Source organism: Myxocyprinus asiaticus, chromosome 30 (assembly GCF_019703515.2).
Source record: "Myxocyprinus asiaticus isolate MX2 ecotype Aquarium Trade chromosome 30, UBuf_Myxa_2, whole genome shotgun sequence".
In the NCBI taxonomy this organism is placed as follows: domain Eukaryota; kingdom Metazoa; phylum Chordata; class Actinopteri; order Cypriniformes; family Catostomidae; genus Myxocyprinus; species Myxocyprinus asiaticus.
Window position 1 is genome coordinate 19,785,967 of NC_059373.1, and position 20,363 is coordinate 19,806,329.

The 20,363-nt window shown below is 36.2% G+C and overlaps 1 protein-coding gene across 1 annotated transcript; it reads left to right on the forward strand.

Moving 5' to 3' along the window:
- The first annotated feature begins 1,065 nt into the window (after positions 1-1,065).
- LOC127421335 (pyruvate dehydrogenase (acetyl-transferring) kinase isozyme 2, mitochondrial-like) lies at positions 1,066-20,086 on the forward strand. The gene is made up of 11 exons (XM_051664347.1): positions 1,066-1,614; positions 2,574-2,715; positions 8,367-8,438; positions 8,542-8,726; positions 8,902-8,991; positions 9,427-9,504; positions 10,401-10,477; positions 10,803-10,901; positions 11,058-11,168; positions 11,783-11,896; positions 15,665-20,086. Exons 1-11 carry the CDS (start codon positions 1,497-1,499, stop codon positions 15,806-15,808), a joined length of 1,230 nt encoding a protein of 409 aa, XP_051520307.1. The 5' UTR covers positions 1,066-1,496; the 3' UTR covers positions 15,809-20,086.
- The last annotated feature ends 277 nt before the right edge of the window (positions 20,087-20,363 follow it).

The following is a 20,363-nucleotide window of genomic DNA, read 5'->3' on the forward strand; positions in this document are numbered from 1 at the left end:
ATAAAGTAATCTGTACTGACAGTGCCACCTAGCGGATTCTATAGTCAATTAATTTGAAGATTTAAGCAGTGGGTTCGTAGTACTTTTCATTTATTTATTTATTTATTTATTATGTTTTATTGTTTATGTTGTATTTCTGTTAATCACATTTTGTGTTCATCTTGGTAGTTTTGTCTTACGTTTTGCAATCTTCCGTCTTGTAATGTAAATGTGCAACAAAAAAATAACTATACCAACAAAAAAGCAGTGGATTCTTGAACCAACAACCACGTTTTGTTTAAAAACCGCTTCTAAATTTAAAAAGGAAGAACGCAAATCCCCGAAAAAAAAAAATAAAAAAAAAAAAACGTTTTTAAATGTTTTGAGGGTGGTTAACAGCTTTTAAACGAAATTGTCTTTTTTGACAATAAATAAATAAATAATTTTAGTCCAATTCACAACCATACGAATCTGACCATGAAAACGATTGTTACTCATTTCAATCGCTTGCACGCCACTAGATGGAGCCATGGTCAAAAATGAGCAAATTACTGAATTGTTGTATTTTCTGCTGTTTAAACATCCAGCAGATTAGGCTTAATAAATAATAATAATAATAATAATAATAATAATAATAATAATACATTATTATAAAAAATATAAACTATAAATAATACAACTCAAAATTAATTTAATATTATTCATATAATTTATTTTAATTAATATTTTTGTTGTTTATATAATATATTATGCTATTTTGCTTTATATTATATTTAATTATATATTTTTTTAAATATTATTTAAAAAAAGTATTGTAATTTCATAATAAAATTATTGTAATATTGTAATATATGAAAATAAATGACTAATCTGCATTATAGTCTGATTGTATTATGATTATCTTAGAAGGGGAAAATCAAGTTATAGTAAGTGATTTGTCCATTTAGTCGTTTTGATGATGCGGAACACACTGTACAATACACCGCTAAAGACTTCTCAGACCCACTCCCAAAGACCTTTGCTCTACATTAGCTGTGCGCATGCGCCCACGGTCTCATTGATATAGACATACCGCTTGTAGATCGACTATATCCGTTTCTGTTGCTCGCGCTAGGAACAACCTAGGATACAGTTATTCAGTACATTGCTATTACACGAGTGTTTACAACATTTATAGTCTTGGGATGCTTTATAGCTTTCAATAAGACTATAAAAAATTATTTGATGTGTGTTAGATAATCTACTATATTGTACCTAGGGGAGTAACAGTCTCCCCTCTCCCCTCCCTTCTCCTTGTGTTATGCTTGTACCCTGTTTGCACCTTATGCTGATCAGGTATTTTGGCGCAATGACAAATTAATGCGATTCAGAAGGACTACATCTTTATTTGTAAAATGAAAGTTATAGGCTGTGCTAGAATGCAAACTTTGCGGATTTTATGATCTGCTGCTGATGAGAACAGGACAATAACTCGGTGAGAAGGTTTCAAGAGCATTGGATTTCACTTGAAGATCAACATGAAGTTCGCCCAGCTGTTGTTGAAGAACAACTCAAAGTTAAACATACCAAAGCAAGTGGACCGATTTTCAAAGTACTCTCCGTCCCCACTCTCAATGAAGCAGTTCATTGACTTTGGTGAGTTGTTTACTTATTTAAAATTCATTTAATGCAAACACTGCAAACATTGTGGCTGTCTCAAAAACTAGTGAACTGAACAACCAAAATACCATAATATTACCATGGTTTTCGGACGTATAATACCGTAGTATTCTTTGAAGTACCTTGGAGTACCATGTAAACACCATGGTGAACGAATATGGTAATCATTCAGTTCCCTTGTATATAAATCGAAGTGACATATTACCAGTTCATTATACCATGGTATCGTCATAGTATTTTTTATTTAATTTTTTCGTAAAAGCTTCCCCAAAAATGCTACACACACATGTGATGCCCAGAATGCTGTCTATGTATGCATCTCATTTGTTTTTGAATCATCTGTTATTGTTATTTGTGCATTTGAGACTGCATAAACATTCTCTTAAAAGACATTTAAAGGGATAGTCCCCTTTAAAAAAGAAGTCTTTCTTTTTTTTCTGTGGCAGAATGTAAGACAATGACAGCCTCAGTCATCATTCACTTAAAATGCATTTTTTTTTTTTTTTTTTTTTTTTTTTTACATACAATGCAAGTGAATGGTGACTGAGACTGAACATTCTGCCAAACATTTCCTTTTGTGCTCTGCGGAAGAATATAAGTTAAACGGTGCAAAAATAATGACAGAATTTTCATTTTTGAGTGAACTATCCTTTTAATGCAGATGTTGAATGATCTACTACTAGAATCTGTCTTTGTTGATTTTGTATGGCTGTTATGCTTTGTGCATTACATAATATACAGTATATCAAAATGTTCTAGTGGGATAAGATTTGATCCTTAACAACCTGACATTATCTGTCCAGTTAGACTTCACCCCAAAATATTGTGTCTATTGGGTTTAACAGTATATTGAATTTCAGGTGCATAGTGCATACTGATTTAATGAATTGTTTGTGAGTTCTGTCCTTACTAATATCGTCATTTCTTGCTCGCAGGATCTGCCAATGCCTGTGAGAAGACCTCCTTCATTTTTTTAAGGCAAGAGCTTCCTGTCCGGTTAGCCAACATCATGAAGGAGATAGACTTCCTCCCTGACAAACTGCTCAGCACACCCTCTCTGAAGCTGCTTCATAGCTGGTGAGATCCACAGCCAATAAACAATTCCGTGCTGTTCCAGACTCCTGCTGTTCCGTAATGAACAGTACACCACGCGGGACCATATGTTTGGAATGTGACCAGTGTGATGAATTCCAGATCATTGAATACACTCGCTTTCTTTCTGTTAACCTTTTACAACTCATGTGACATATGAGTTATACTGCATGGCACATGACTTCAAAAGAGAGGTGACGGCCATTGGTGTTTTTAGATAAACAGGATCTTGCAATTTTGAGGGCAAATAAGATTGCATCACACAATTAAATGGATAGTTCACCCAAAAATGTTATTTCTGTTATTATTTACTCACCCTCATGTTGTTCCAAGCCCACAGGACTCTCTGTCTTCCGTGAAACTGAAGGAGACGTAGGCAAAATGACAGCCTCAGTCATTATTCACATTGCATCTTTTTTGTGTGTGTGCAATGAAAGCTATGCAGGCTTTCATAACATTCCTCTGTTTTTTGAGCATCTTGACCAGCTAGACATTGACTCAGCCATCAATCCATCCATTTTCTATAGCCGCTTATCCTATGCAGGGTCTGGGCATAGTCCCTTTCAAGGCAAGTCAGTCCACTTGGCAGCCATCTATAGAACGCTCCTGGGCAGGCTGGGCAGCTATTTTTGCATGTAAACAAGCGGCATCCAAGTACAGCTCCTATCTACTTGAATGGGGAAAGACCAAAATCCCCAAAACGGTTTGTCAAGATTACGATCAAAGAACACGTTTAAAATCAGCAGTAAAATCTGACAACATTGATATCATATATTGTGCTTCTTTACCTCAGAGTACGGCAAAAAAAAAAGCAATTTTCTAGCTTGTATAGCTAATGCGCATGCTCGTTCTCGAGTTGATTGACAGGCAATGTCTATATCTGAAAGGTGATTGGCTCTTTTACCTGTAAGGCAGGACTTCCTTTTCTTCATCTGTTGGCCGTGGGCATTCCAATTTCTCCCACTCATTTTAATAGAAATGGCCCATCTCCGCTAAATATTTTTAGGTTGTGGGTAGTGCTGGAGCCTATCCCAGCTGTCTCAGGCCGAAGGTGGGGAAATACCCTGGACAGGTGGCCATTGACTCAACCAATCAATGAGCTATAAGGCCTTGGCCTTGTTTGTTTGAAATCATTTATCTCATTGTTCATTGTGATAAGTTGAATAGTTCAGTTCCAAGCTGAATAACAATCTATATTAGGACATGTACTTGGGTCAGTTTTCATCAACAGTGTCTAGTAAGCACATTGAGACTTAGCAAAAACTTAGGATGTCAGCAGTCTGCATCAGCATTTTTGATTGTTTAGCCACCATTCAGAATGAATAGTTCACAGATTACATTTGATTTTCTGAAAAATTTCTGCTCAGCTTTAGGCCAAATGCACAGGGTGTCTGGTTCTGAAATTTTAACCTGAGGTCACTGGTAAGTTCAGTGGTATTTACATCATGAAAACAGAGACACTGGATAGACTGTCTAACAGCTGTGCTTTTATACACATCATTTATCTGTCTGTGGGATGTATATTAGTCATAGTTCTAATGTAAATGCATTAGCTAAACTCTATTCCTTTAAAGGAATAGTTTACTCAAAAATGAAAAAAAAAATAAATAAATAAAATCTACTCACCCTCATATTGTTCCAAACCTGAAAAATGACTTTATTTTATGCAGAGTACAAAAGGAAGTGTTTTAATGAATATCTCAATTCATATTTTAAATACAATGGCAGTAGATAGTGCCTCAGTTAAAAAAATTAAAAGGACCCAAAAGTATCATAAAATAACTTATTGCGACTTGTGCATCATATTCCAAGTCTTCTTAAGGCATTCACTAGGTTTTAGTGAGAAACAGACCAAAATTTAAGTCACTTTGCAAATTTTTATTATTAATGTCTCCAAGGCAACATTAGAGAGGTTTTAGTCAAAATCGCAAAAAATGATTTGTGATAGTGTTGAAAGCATCTGTTAGAATGCCTTGAAAATTACAAATGCATGATTGTTTTTCAGCAGAAAAAAAAGTGTGTGTGTGTGTGTTTATTAGTTCCATTATACTGTAGTTGTAATGTATAATTTCCAGCTGTTATTGCAAATTGAAGGATGTTTTTTATGCAGACCACAAAAGGATGTGTTTTAATGAATTTCTCAGTCCACCTTTTAAATACAATGGCAGTAGACAGTGCCTTAGTTTAAAACATAAAAATGGCCCAAAATATCAAAAAATAACTCCTTGCGACTTGTGCGTCATATTCTAAGTCTTCTGAAGGCATTCACTGGATTTTAGTGAGAAAAAGACCAAAATTTAAGTCACTTTTCAGTAACAATCTTGACGTCTGTTGCATGTTCATGAGTGTATGAGAGAATCTCGTTCATGCGAAAACTTCTGTTGTTTTTAACACTAAAGTCACTGTGAACAAGCTGTTCTCCTATAGCGCTCATGAATGTGCAACATACGTCAAGATTGTCACTGAAGTTAAGTTTCTTATTTTTAAAATGGCAAAAAAAGAACTTCAGCGGAGTGGATAGTACACATGCTCAAGACATATATGAGCCGTTGTCCTCATATGGATGCAGGTTCGAGTCCTTTGTCATGTCGTTCCCATTCTCTCTGGCCCCTCCCCCTCCTCTTTCCCATTTTTCTCAACTGCCCTAACCATTAACATCCCTTAAATATATATTTATATATATTTTCTTTTTTCTTAAAAAAAAAAAAAAAAAAATGGTGTGTGGGGGGTGGGGGGTGCAGGCAATTATTGATGCTAAAAATGTACATTTGATTTGTTTACATGCGTCTAGTTTGCTAGTGGGGTGAAAATAACAGCCTGATCTCACATAAATATCGGCAAGTGTGTGCCGATTTTTCTTTAACCGAAATTGGTATACGTTGACCGAATTTGAAAACACTGCCTCCAGAGGCTAAAATGGTAAGTGTTTCAGAGCATATAAACAAGTGTGATATCCTTTTATATCCAGGAGAGGTCGCCAGAAGCCAGTTGTAAAAATAATTGTTTTCAGCTGAACGGTGTGTAAAACGGTGAAGAAATGCTTATTTTATTTAAACTACCCCCCAACCAAAACCCAAATCTAACCCTAACCATTAGAAGAGACAAAATGCAATGTTAGGGACAAAAAAGCAACCTCCTTATCACGCTCGTGATTGTTTATACAAACGTGATTACTTCCTCATTGGAATGGGGATCGATCTGCGGCCTCCCGTGCAACTGACGCAACATGCTACCAGTCGTGCCACAAGAGAAAGTAATTATTGTTGAGCTGATAGGGCATGTCATTGAGTTGGCATACTGTTGCTGATCCTAGGGTAATGGAACCTTTGGAAACAGCATGCCGACATCCCGTGTGATCATGTTGGAAAATAAGGGAAGCATGAAGGGTTGGCAGCCCCTTTTACCCACTCATGTGTGACTATGCATGAACTACGTGCATGTGATTTAAATAGCTTGTTGTTCATGGAAAGTTTTTAGGTTTAAGAATAGACTTTGTCATACAGTGCTCTGAATGAACAGGATTTAGAAGGACAGAATTATTTATTAACACAAACAGTAGCAGTCATAGCTGTTGCCTTTGTCTTACAAGGTTTGGCAAAGGCTTTGTGTTCAACAAGTCAACTGCATCACAAATTATGTAATAATCGCTGTTATGTAAACTATATTATCTGCTGACTTTACTGGATTCTTTCAGAGGCTGTTATGAAAGCTGTTTATGAAAAACTGTATCTACTGTATGATAAAAAATATATATAATTGTTGTTTGTAAACTTGAGTTTAAAGGCTAAAGGTTTGTTTGGGAATTTATATCCTCAAGACCAGAGAATCTGTGACTCACGCTGAGATCAAAGCCTGAGCCAAATGCTTCAGACTTTCACATGTGGTCTTTGAAACATTATGCAGAGTCAGATATCCTGAACACTGTACACAAACAGGTGTTCACTGTAACCTTCTCAGAGGTTTAGCTAGTAGTATTGTATCTTGTTAGACGTGGCGCAATTAGACGTGTTGTTGCTCTCCTTGCCAATAGTCACATGGGTGGACTTGATTCACGCAACCCTTAAAATTATCCAGGCAAATCTATTTAATCATACCAAGCCTCCATTCATCATTGGAAAAGGCTGCATTAAGAATTGGATTAGTGGTTATAGTAAATACTATTACTGCTAAGCACCTCCTTTAGCCATTGAAACAAACAATTGTACAGGCTTTGTTGTTAAAAAGAAAGAATACAGACTTACGTAAATTCTGGTGAATTATGGCTGCGTTTCAAAAAGAGATGCCTTCCTATACTGCAATTTCGAGCATCATGGGTTCAGATTGATTCCCACAAAAGAAAGACGATGCACTAGTTTTGTTTTTCTTTGTTTTTGTATTTGTTTTTTTGAATCACAGCCAATGTCTCTTATGATACATGGTTCAACAATAAGGATGGCCCATTCGCCCATGGCCAGTTTGAGAGAGTTTCGTGCCAGTACAGCATTGTCACTACGTTTTTATGCCTTGCAATCTTAAACATTTAGTTTTCTGTGATTGACCATTGTTGCAAATTCTGCTTATTATTATGGTTAACATTATATGTCAAAATTGCAAGAATGATTTGTGATAGTGCTGTGAAAATTACCATACATGATTCTTTTTCAGCTAATTTGTGTGTGTGTTTGTGATAATTAATTCCATTATACTGTAGCTGTAAAATTTCCAGCTATTATTGCAAATTAAAGGAATGTTCCAGGTTCAATACAAGTTTAGTTCATTGGACAGCATTTGTGGCATGATGTTGATTATGACAAAAAAAAAATTATATCTCGTTTATTGAAAAAAAATCCAATCAAATTAAAAGAAAAAAAGTAAATATTGCAGGTACATTAAGGCAATTACTAAGGAAGTAAATGGGGCCAGTCAATAAATGTTAAAATAAACACTTTCGTAAAATAAACAAAATTTCAAAAGTATAGCCACGAAATGTAAACGTGCTAACATGATTTCATTGTGATAAAATTGCTTACTTTTCTTATCTGTATAAAGTTATATCCAAATTACAACTTCATTGTCATGACAACGTGACGCTGATAAACACTGTAATTTGGTGAACGCCTTTACGCAGTTAAATCCCTCGATTTTAGCGCACTAAAATTATGTTAACACATAAAGTTTACATCTTACTATTGTATTGTAACATTTATGGACTGGCCCCATTCACTTCCATTGTAATTCTGTTTTGCTTTTTCAATGTGCTTTTTATATATATATATATATATATATATATATATATATATATATATACAGTATATATATATATAAACAAAAATGTTTTTGTTTTTTTTGTGGTAATCAACATTATGCCAAAAATACTGTTGATTGAGCTTAGCTTGTATTGAACTTGGAACATTTCTACAAAAAACTAATAAATTATTGCTTGTAAAGAAAGTTTAATGTTTAATAAATAATGTAATGGACAGTATATGTATTTTTGACACGTATTTAAAATCTATTGCTAAAAATAGTCCTTTTTTTTTTTTGTGTGTGTGGCCTGTGAAAATATTGGCAGAGCAAATACAAATCTGAACTGTACCCCTTGGAATTGTGCTCATTCCCAGTCTAAACACCCTCACTGTTTGTATACTCACAAACAGGTACGCCCAGAGTCTGATGGAGCTTGTTGACTTCTTAGAGAAAAACCCTGATGATAAAAAGATCTTAACTAAGTAAGTACAATATTAAGGACCATACTAGGAAATGACGAAAGTCACACAATTTAACTTGGCTGCTGCTCTAGTGGTGTGTTTAACCGGTTGACATGTCTCTCAGATTCACAGAAACGCTGATCAATGTCAGGAACAGGCATAATAACGTGGTGCCCACCATGGCACAGGGAGTGCTGGAGTACAAGGAGGCCTTTGGCGTGGATCCCGTGACCAATCAGAACGTCCAGTACTTTTTGGACCGTTTCTACATGAGCCGAATCTCCACACGCATGCTGATGAATCAACACAGTAAGTGCTCTGGACGGTACTAAAGCCTTCTGCCAGATAGTAAAGATATGAATAACTCCAAAACGCAAAGTACTGTACATAGTAATACTGCAGCTGAATGTTAGTTTATATTGTCAGAAATTTCTGTTGTTCATTATTAAACTGTACTCAAAAAAATATTATATGATCAATGCAGCATTAATCTTTGATGGCAGCACCAATCCAGCCCACCCTAAACATATTGGCAGTATCGACCCACACTGTGATGTTGTGGAGGTTGTAAAAGGTAATTACCTGTGCTTGCTACCTGGTTAGCACTTTTAATCTGTGAAAGAAAGTGATCATTCTGAATGAAGGCCACAGAAATAAACTTTCACACTTATCTGCTACACCTTTTGCAAATTTGTTTTAGTTAGTTTTCTGATTTGTCTGCTAGCTTAAGCCTAAGACATACTTTGTTTTTCCGTATGCTGGTCCGAAGTATACTTTGGCCTTTAGCTTAACTGGGAGTGAAATTAATTAGAGATGCAAGACTTATTTTACATATATACTGTATACATATTAATAATAATCAAAATCCTCTAGTTGGGGGTTGTCTGAATGACTAGTTAACTAATCTAGTCAACTAGTCATGACCCATCCCTAAAATGGACATTATTGTTGGCCCTACATACAACAAAACTGTACCCCTGACTCCATGTCTCCCTCTTTCTCACTCCAGATGCCTATGAGAGTGCCAAAATGCTGTGTGATCAATACTACTTGACCTCTCCGGAAGTGGAAATCAAACAAGTGAACTGTGAGCAAGAATTTTCTCTCTCAAACTTTCAGTTCAGTCTTTCTTTTTTTTGTGTGCTGTGCATGGTGATTCCTGACCTGTGAGAAAAAAACTGAACTCTGCCGTGCCGGTCTCTGTTGTGTTATTTACACAGCAGCTCATTCAATGCATGGCTTTAGATTTGAGATTGTTTGACAATGTGGGATGGCGCAAACTGAAAGTATTTGGAGGGGGGTATGTTTTAGAATGCTACATTCTTTTCTTGCATGCTATAAAACATGTCTAGACTCTTTAGTGTGTTATGTTGTTAGTTATGTGTCTTATCAATTCACGCATGGCCTTGAATTCAACTTTCCCCCTAAAATAAATGTAATGAAATAACTACATTCATTTTTACATTAAGACGCAGTATGTGGTTTGGTGGCAATAACGTAGCTTATCTGAATGTGTTTCGGTGATGAGAAATATAAGCTATGTTAACCACACTGACATTGAGATAAGTTGTTAAATCACTTATCAGTGGAGACTGCCTGAAAATCTTATCACAGTGCATCTATGGAGATATATATGGAATGATAGGAACAGCGCTAGTTGCATGATAGCAAGTTTGGCACAATCTCTCTCCTTATCTCATAGACATGTAAATAGCACTGCATTATGGTGTCAAGCACGGAGAACCTTGCAAGGTTGAGTGCCCACCATTTGCAGCTGGTCATCTGGTGTACTAACACATAGTAACAAATTAGCCAGCATAAATTCTATCATGTGCTTCATTGCTGACAAATTGTAGCAGCATGCCAATGTTGATTTCATCAGTGGATTCATAAAAAAATATGTTTTTGTGGACTAGCGAGCTATGAGCTCGTTTTACAATTTGCAGAACTGTTACTGAATCAATAAATCTGTTGTTTTTGCAGTTAAAGGACCCAGTGAGCCCATAAATATAGTTTATGTGCCTTCTCATCTGTACCACATGCTCTTTGAACTCTTCAAGGTACTTACTGTAATAGCAGCTATACACCACACACAACAATACATTTATTTATTTTAAACATGGAAGTAAGAATCTTTAAAGGGATAGTTCATTCCAAAATAATAGTTCTGTCATCATTTAGTTACAAAAGGTGAAGTTTTGCAGAATGTTGGTATAATAAAAAAGTCATATGGGTTTGGAACGACATGAGGATGAGTAAGTGGAGGAATTTTATTATTATTATTATCTTTTTTTTTTTTCTTTTTTATTTTGGTGAACTCTAAGATTTAATTGTGTATTTGCATTAAAACCTCATGCATATGATGGTTTGATTTGTCCATAACAGAACGCAATGAGAGCAACTGTGGAAACCCATGAAACCAGCCTACGTCTTCCACCAATCAAAGTGAGAGTTTCTCTTGGGAGTGAAGACCTGACTATTAAGGTGAGGTCTTTTTCAATTACATCTCAGGGTTCGTACTCCCTCAACAGTTCATCAAGAGCAATATTTCACCTCTGTTTTAACTTATAACATCCTTGCATGAGCCATGCAGATGTGTAATGACTTACAGGTTTTGTAATGACTCCTACATTATCTTAGATGTCTGACAGAGGAGGTGGCGTTCCCTTGAGGAAAATTGAAAGGCTTTTCAGCTACATGTATTCTACTGCACCGAGTCCTGTGACAGAAGATAATCGCAATGTTCCCCTGGTAAGAACCATGATATATTTTAAGACCCAGTGAAATCAAAATTGAAGTTTTGTGGCTTTCAGTCCATGTCTGTTAGTTTAAGGCCATCTATTTGCTAGTGTACTTCTAAAAGTGGACAAAAGTAACCTTCAGCAGATATACGCATTTTCAATTTACAGTCTTTGTCCTCTGGGAAAAATATTGTGTGACAAGCCCTTATTAATATCTCTCGCCCAAACTTTGTTTAAAAAATAAAAATGTCAACAGAAAGAAAAGCAGGGCCTGTCAAGTGAATTCATGGGGTCTTTAATAAATGGAAGCATAAATATACATGAAACATCTATACTTTGCTAAACCACTATTGTTTGTTGTGTAATGTTACTATGTGTCAAAACTTTGATCCACACAGTAATGTTTTCTGTAGCAGAACTAAAATGTAATCTGTGAGATCACAGTAATCAGATGGCTTATAAATTAGCAGAATTACTAACAGCTCAGTATTGTTTAAACCAGATTAGATTCGTAATGCAGTCGTAATGCAGTCGTGATGCAGTTGTAATGCTTTCTTCTCTCTCTCTCTTTCTCTCTCTCTCTCTCTCTTACTCACAAATGCACTTTGCCTCTCTTCTTTGCAGGCTGGTTTTGGCTATGGTCTTCCTATCTCCCGCCTCTATGCCAAGTACTTTCAGGGAGATCTACAGCTGTACTCTATGGAGGGATATGGAACATCGGCAGTCATATACCTAAAGGTACACTCTGTCAGCTTCAAGTAAATTGCAAAGTCATTGAGATAAATCTATTAAATGGACTCACATCAGGCATTATTCACTAAGACAACAACATACTTACGGAGAAGTTCTTCTTCATTCAGAGGTAAAAAAGAAGATCAAAACAGCTGAACAACGACATACTGTTTGCGAACATTCAGACTCCGGCCACGGTGCTGGGGGAGGCGTTTAGAGGTACATTTAAAACTACGTGTAAAAACATCAATCACATGAGATCAGTAAAAGAACTGTTTTAACTACTCAATGATGATTTAATGTAATATATATGCAGTAGATAATGTGTGATCTTTCTTGTTTACATTCTAATTTCATGGAGCTAATGCGCTAACACAATATATGCGGCCATAATAAGCACCGATTACACTCTATTATTGTAATTTATAAAGACACTGATACTACTGTAAAGATAGTAGAATACAGACAAAAGAATGATGATAGGCATATCTTACTACAGGCAGATGTGTAAATGGATTTCGCTGCGGATGGCATGAGTGAATGGGCACTTAAGAGTATTTGCGTAGATTTGATTCCTTTTTAGACTAATTAAACAACAAAAATCGTATGACATTATGTCTCTATGCAAACGACTGAACAGATAGTAGGTAAATTTGCACCAACTCGCTAATATCTGCATGTGGGTGCTTTCATGTTGACTGATCTTAACTGACTGAATGGGAATTAGCTGTCAGCCTCAAAGTAGGTGGAGCTCCAGGGCACACCGAACGATGACGTGGACCAATGGCAGTAAGAAGATGTTTTACAGCCTGTAAGAAGCTTTCCTAAAAGTTGGCCCTGGTGAGCTGTTACGAACCATGAAACGAAAAAAAAAAAAAACCTTTTTGGAGAGATTTTGTTTTAAATGATGTCACACCCATTCGGTCTTAGATTTAGTAGGAAGAATGTAGGGGCCTTAAGTGTTGTACGCTGAAGTTAAATGTGACGTGTAATTTTTTAAGCCCCTAATGGCACCAAATGGAATAAAGCTCAACAGTCAGTTCCAGAATTAAAGATCCTGTTCATTTTCACAATAGGCTAATTGATTTTTAACCATAACTTATAAACTTTTAAAGACAGACCTAGCTCCAAAGTTGTTCATTGATAGTATATGCTCCGGTTGAAGCCATCAGTCTTTTTTTCTTTTCTTTTTTCTCTCTCTCTCTCAAAAAAAAAGCCTTTCACAGTGGAAATCTTGGTAAATAACTACACTACCTGTGAATTCTGAAGGGAAACGATACACCAATCAGAGTCACAGCAAACAAGCGCTGCAGCGACCGTCCACTACCATGACGCAATGCCAAAGACACAGTCGAGTCTCCCTGCACTCTCAAACTGTTTATAAATTCACCTCACAGCTGGTTGGTTTGGTTTATGGCTTAGAATGACTATGAAGTACTTACCAGTATTGAAATCCCTATGGGGAAAAAATAATGTGAAAAACACTTCCAGAAACATGACAGCTGATATAGTGAAGGTAGCCTGCAGCTCATGCCTGGTTACCCATTGAAGCTAAGCAGGGTTGAGCCTGGTCAGTACCTGGATGGGAAACCTCCTGGGGAAAACTAAGGTTGCTGCTGGAAGAGGTGTTAGTGAGGCCAGCAGGGGGTGCTCATCCTGCGGTCTGTGCTGGTCCATACGCCCCAGTATAGTGACGGGGACACTATACTGTAAAAAGGCACCCTCTTTTGGATGAGACATTAAACCGAGGTCCTGACTCTCTGTGGTCATAAAAATCCCAGGGCACTTCTCATAAAGAGAATATCCATTAATTGGCTGTATCACTCTACTCTCCTCTCCACTGATAGCTGGTGTTTGGTGAGCCTACTGGTGCACTATGGCTGCTGTTGCATCATCTTGGTGGATGCTGCAGACTGGTGGTGGTTGAGGAGAGTCCCCTGTTCACTATGTGAAGTGCTCTGAGTGTAGTGTCAGAAAAAAAGTGCTATATAAATGTAACATTCATTCAAAAATAATGTTTTCAAACAGGTTTCCTGAACACTCTGAACAACCTTTCGCTTTAGTCGTTGTTCAGAAAAAAATGGTCAATTCCCAGTTAAACAGCTTTTTACACATAGTCTCGCCCCAATTCACGTAATTGATTCAGCAAATGTTTTGAAAGCACCACAGAGCCACAGCCAGGATGTCTGCAGACATGGGAAAACTGGGAAACTCTAAAAAAATAAAAAAATAAAATAAAATAAAAATAAATAAATAAATAAAATGTCAGGCCTGGAATCATCATGGAAATTTCAATAATATGTATTTTTCTAGTTACTGTCTGCCAAATATTGACTAATCAGCAAAGAAATTGCTCTTGTGTAGAGCAGAATATTACTTGTATGCCATTGTGATGTCTGATAATTTTGTTAAATTCCTGTAATGAGTGAGAACAAAATAAGTCAATGAAACGGTCAAACCTGTTCACAAATCGGTCAGAATAATTCATCAGCGGATTGTCTGAATTTGAATAATTTTGAAAAATCCTTATTCAGTCATGAAAAATTATGGGAACTCTGCACATTGTTTACACTCTCTTTAGAAGTCAACCTATGATTGGTTTACTTAATTGTCTCTGCACATTATGATATGAAAAAGAATTTTAACCAGGGACTAGACGGTTCAAGGAATGAAAACGAACTAAATTTTATGCAGAATGTAGCCAAAACGGGAACAAAGTCATTTTCAATTGTTCCGGAGTGAAAACTTTATTTTTAAATGCTGGTAACAGGTTATAACGGTTTCATTTCGTTCATGAAACCAAAGGTCAGAGGGTTTATCAAAGTACATTTTTGGAACTACATCTCTTCATGTTGCCTGAAAAATGTTTTGCTTTGATCCTGAAGGAAACCACTGCATCACACATTGTAACACCCCCCCCCCCTCCCTTTTTTTTTGTGTGCCTAATTTCCTGTTGTAATACCACATTCTATGAAATGAAGACCTTTTTAACAACTATGTATAAGTTCTACATGTACACGCACAGCTATCTAGATACAAGCAAAACATTATTTGAGGTAAAAAGTAAATTTCTCATTTGTTTACAAGTCTTCACTGATTTATTGTTAGATATGAGGCATTAATACAGATTTGATGCCGCTGGGTTTTGACTGAGAAGCAGATCTGTAATAAAAATGATACTTGAATTTGAATTTAACTGTATGCTTATGATTTCTATGCTGATAAATTCACCACTCCGGAAAAAAAAATTGATGGCTCATTTTCACTTATTTTGGTGAGGCAAGTGGCTTATTTTGGGCTTGTTTTTCCAGACCAGGTGGCTTGTTTCTCTCGCTAGATCTGGCAACCCGGCAACTGGTATTTCACCCACCCTTAGCTCAGAGTACTGTCATTTTAAAAAGAACGTTATTAACCGCTCTTTTATTTTGTTCTAATCAGTTACCATTTGGAAAGGAGGCTGCAGAACTTCTGAATCGGAATGAAAAAATAACGTTTTTGATCTGATCGAACCTCAGTGAAAATCATTTCGTTCTTAGTCCCTGATTTTAACATTGAAAAAATTACACACGTAACCTTTAAATTCATAAATGTGTTTAATTTTGGGTAAGAGTGTAATGAACAGTGTAATGTGATTCAGGAATTTCACTAAGAAAGACTACCTAGGCCTTTGCAGAATACCAACGGTCCTCTCTCTCTCTCTCTCTCTCTCTCTCTCTCTCTCTCTCTCTCTCTCTCTCTCTCTCTCTCTCTCTCTCTCTCTCTCGTTTATTACAGGCCTTATCCTCAGAGTCTGTAGAGAGACTGCCTGTTTTCAACAAGTCAGCCTTAAGGCATTATCAAACCAGCACAGAGGCAGATGACTGGTGCATCCCGAGCAGTGAGCCCAAGAAACTGGGAAAGTATGAATGCAGTGTCTGAGAGTGAACTGCTCTGGGAGGAAAAGTTCAAATGATGAACTTATGAACTGAATGGGACTATGGTCAGTGTGTGTTGTGGAGGCCTTGAGTTCATTAGGATAACTATATATTTGACAATTCAGGTATTTCAGAAGCATGGTATTATCAAATGTTTGATAATTGACTTTTTGAATGTTACAGTCTGAATGACTGTAATAATAATTTCTTATACACCACACACTTCACTGGCGGTGCTAAAACTTTCCAGCTTTCATTGAGAATTTCAAAGAACTCATTGGGTTTCTCTTAAATAGGGAAAATATATATTGTAACTGTTCTTCTGTGATATCACAGACTTCAGACTTCAAATGTACAGAAGCTAATTGGTTGTTTGAGCGTGTGTTGATTTCTATACATTAGCATGTATTGTCAAGCCGATGGTTCTGTAAGTATTTTTAGGAGTATGTGGACTTATTTTAGTCAGTGGGGCCAAGTCATAAGTGTCCGATGCATTGTGCGAGTCATAGCCTTCATCTCTTGCATGTTTGGGAGAACACACAAACGAACAAAAGTAACCCAGGCTTTATTTATTTTGCTTGGTAGAAAATGCGTTCACAATGCAAGCCTTAGAATGACAATAGTTGCATATTGATTGATTGTTTCTTTTGCAGATTTAGAAATGTTCAAGTAATAGTGAAACTTACTGTCACTCCATTAAGTTTCAATTAGTTTCATAAACAATGAGGTTAAATATTTCACAAAAAACATTAAATGTATGCCCTATGCATCTTAGAAGAAAAATATTAATACTAAAATACATTTTTCAAGTAAGAACAAGAGTTGTTGCCATGGTAACATCTAAGTAACCCAGTTCATATACTGTATAAAAAAGTTTTTCCTGATATACTGGGCGATTGCCAAACTATTCTTTTTCTTCTGTAAGGGGACTCAAAGGGTTGTTCCAAACATAAGAAAATATGCATTATCTTTTCACAACGGGCCCTTCCACAGGACTGGTAGCGCATGGTTCGTTCATACAGTAATGCCATGTTCCCTTCAGAGTACCCACTTCGAAATGAGTAGGGCATAGTGATGATCACTTTCGACAGGAATTCAACCACTGTATGTAATACAGATAATTCTGACAACAGCTCATAGCTGAAAACATTTCAATTATTCTGTGTGAACAAACACAACATGTAGCACCATAGTCAACAGTTATGGATCTTGTTTTTTTTATTATTTATATATATATATATATATATAAGCATGAAAACACTAAAGTGGCAATATTTCTTTATTTTCATGTTAATTTTAAAGATAAATGAAATTTCTTGTTTTTAATTATATTAACTCAGGATTGTGCAAATTTGCCTTTCAAGTTTTCTTTTCCATTCATTTAATTTTCAGAGTTTTTTTTATTGTATTTAATATTTGTAAAGTTGGCTTTTTGAACGCAATGCGAAGGACCTGTATGAATTTTAAGGGAATTGAAGTGGCAAAAGCTGCTTGACACTCATCAAATTCTACTATCCATTTTCTACTGAAGTAGGTTTCAGCTGCTAGCAGTTCAGCTGCTAACATGTGTTTGCCTTGTACAGAGGAGGAAGTACAACCTCAACGGATCATTTGCACATTTCCAGTTATAATCTAGTACTGAAATCTACGGTGTTGATCAGTGTCCTCATTCATACATCATAAGCTTCATTTGCAGTCATGGAGAGCATGACATTTGCTTCCCCGTCCTCTTGAAAACACACCTCTTTCCTGGTGTGTTCTAGATACACAATCCTGTATTCAGAAAGCAGCTAGAATCTGGAAGCACAGGATCGGTGCCTAAAAACAGTGTTTGCCTCACTGCAATAATAAATAGTTGCTCGGCTCTCTTCATGACTCATTTATAGATTCAATGTGAGAGGGCCTGTTTCTGTACTATTAAAACTATGAAGAGAAAAAAAAGCAGCATTTTGATTCATCTGTGTGTGTGCGTGTGTGTGTGTGTGTGTGTGTGTGTGTGTGTGTGTGTGTGGGCAGGTTTGGGTGGTTTATGAGGAAATTTTTTTAGGTTACAAACTGGTAATTACAAGGGTATTATGCTATAAATGTGGTTTATGACATTTCTAGAGTCCCCATAATTCAAATCACTTAAAAAAACATACCAAATTATGTTTCTTTTTTTTTTTTTTTTTTTTTTTTTTTTAAATGTAAAAATGCAGAACGTTTTTTTTGTGAAGGTTAAGTTTAGGGGTAGGGGATAGAATCTATAGTTTGTACAGTATAAAAATCATTATGTCTATGGAGAGACCTCATAAGGATAGCTGCACCAACATGTGTGTGTGTGTGCGCGCGCTGCTAACTAGTTGAGAGATTAAAGAACAATTGCTGTGTGCCAAATCACATATTTCTGCACTATTTTACATCATTTTATAGTGTAGTGTATGTAATGAAAAGAAGAGTACTATTAGTACCCAGATGATGTACTTCAACCTGACAAAACAATTGTGATTAATGGTGAATTGACCACTATATATATATATATATATATATATATATATATATATATATATATATATACAGTTTATGTATATACAGTGTGTATGTATGTATACACACACACCTCGACCACTTTATTAGGTACACCTGTTCACCTTATTCATGCGATTATCTAATCAGCCAATAGTGTTGCAGCAGTGCAATGCATAAAATCATGCAGATATGGATCAGGAGCTTCAGTTAATGTTCACATCAACCATCAGAATGGGGAAAAATGTGATCTAAGTGATTTGGACTGTGGCATAATTGTTGGTGCCAGGCGGGCTGGTTTGAGTATTTCTGTAACTGCTGATCTCCTGGGATTTTCATGCACAACAGTCTCTAGAGTTTACTCCGAATGCTGCCAAAAACAAAAAACATCCAGTGAGTGGCAGTTCTGCGGATGGAAATGCCTTGTTGATGAGAGAGGTCAACGGAGAATGGCCAGACTGGTTCGAGTTGACAGAAAGGCTACGGTAACTCGGATAACTCAGTTAGCAGAATCGTATATCAGAATGCACAACACGTCAAACTTTGAGGCAAATGAGCTACAACAGCAGAAGACCACATTGGGTTCCACAAGCTGAGAAACTGCTACCACACGACTGGCTTAGATAATCACATGAATAAGTAGGTGTACAGACAGATATATATATATAATTTACACTTAGAAATCTCCTGATGTTGCTATAACAGTGCAAAAAGCACTTACCAATTTACTCGAAGTGAAAATCAGTCCTCCTTTCCTGTTTAATAAATTAAGCAGTCACACTGTCATGCAGAACATCTTGTGTTTTTAAATCCATAAGGATCTCTTTCTCAGTGGTGATGTGGCAATGAGAGCCAACTCGTAAGATCTTGTGCTTTTCGCTCTTGAATTACGTACATCACTTAAAGCATGATTGCGTCACTCAAGGCCAGCTAGATCACACCCACCAAGAACAAATAAATCAATCTGATTGGCTGATGAACCTGACAATTTGACTTCAGTTGCTCATTCATTTACACTGTTGAGGGATTCTGTAGAAATTCTGAAGGCCTGAGGGGGTGGAGCTCAAACTCACACGCTGCTTCGGCTTTGGGCATGCGATTTGTGAAACAGTTGTCACACTTTGCTTGTAAGCATCGAGGAATAAATTCTGACTGGATAAACTTTTCGTTTTTCTCTATTTGTTTGTAGATTCATTAAGAATGGAAAATGATTAAACATAAATAGGCAAAAAGGTGATTGAGAATGAAAGGATGAAAAATATTTATTTATTTGGCATGTTAGTCCAGCAGAGAAGGCTTTGCTGGCCCTGAGAAATTGCCACTGATAATATATACTGTATATATATACAGTACTGTGCAAAAGTTTTAGGCACTTGTGAAAAATTTTGCTTAATGAGGATTTCTTAAAAAATAGTGGCATAATTAGTTTTCATTTTTCAGTTAACATCATCCAAAGTCTAGTAAACATAAAAAAATCTAAATCAATGTCTGGTGTGACCAACTTTACCTTCAAAACAGCACCAATTCTCCTAGGGACACCTGGACACAGTTTTTCTTGGTTGTTGGCAGATGGGAAGTTCCAAGCTTATTGGAGAATTCACCACAGTTCTTCTATATATTTAGGCTGTCTCAGTTGCTTCTGTTTCTTCATGTTATCCCAGACTGATTCGATTTTTAGTGGAGGACACTGTGGGGGCATGCCACCTGTTGCATGGCTACATGTTCTTCTATTGTATTCTATTTGCAGAAGGAATGTTTGGGAGTCTAAAATGTATATTACCTATTGACACACTACAGCTACAGATATAAAAAACATCTTAAGACAAATGTTTTTGTTAAACATCTTATGTGCCTAAGACTTTGCACAGTACTGTGTGTGTGTGTGTATGTGTATATATATATATATATATATATATATATATATATATATATATATATATATATATATATATATTCTTAAAATAAAATAGTGATCCTAACTGATTATAATATATATATATATATATATATATTAGTCAGTTAGGATCACTGTTTTAAGAATGTGAAATGTCAGA

What these genes read in the sequence shown, in the direction of transcription:
- LOC127421335 (XM_051664347.1), top strand. Translation starts at nt 1,497, where the DNA reads ATGAAGTTCGCCCAGCTGTTGTTGAAGAACAACTCAAAGTTAAACATA. An exon ending in CTGAAGCTGCTTCATAGCTG is followed by an intron (nt 2,716 to 8,366) that starts GTGAGATCCACA and finishes ACTCACAAACAG; the next exon opens with GTACGCCCAGAGTCTGATGG. An exon ending in GGAAATCAAACAAGTGAACT is followed by an intron (nt 9,505 to 10,400) that starts GTGAGCAAGAAT and finishes TTGTTTTTGCAG; the next exon opens with TTAAAGGACCCAGTGAGCCC.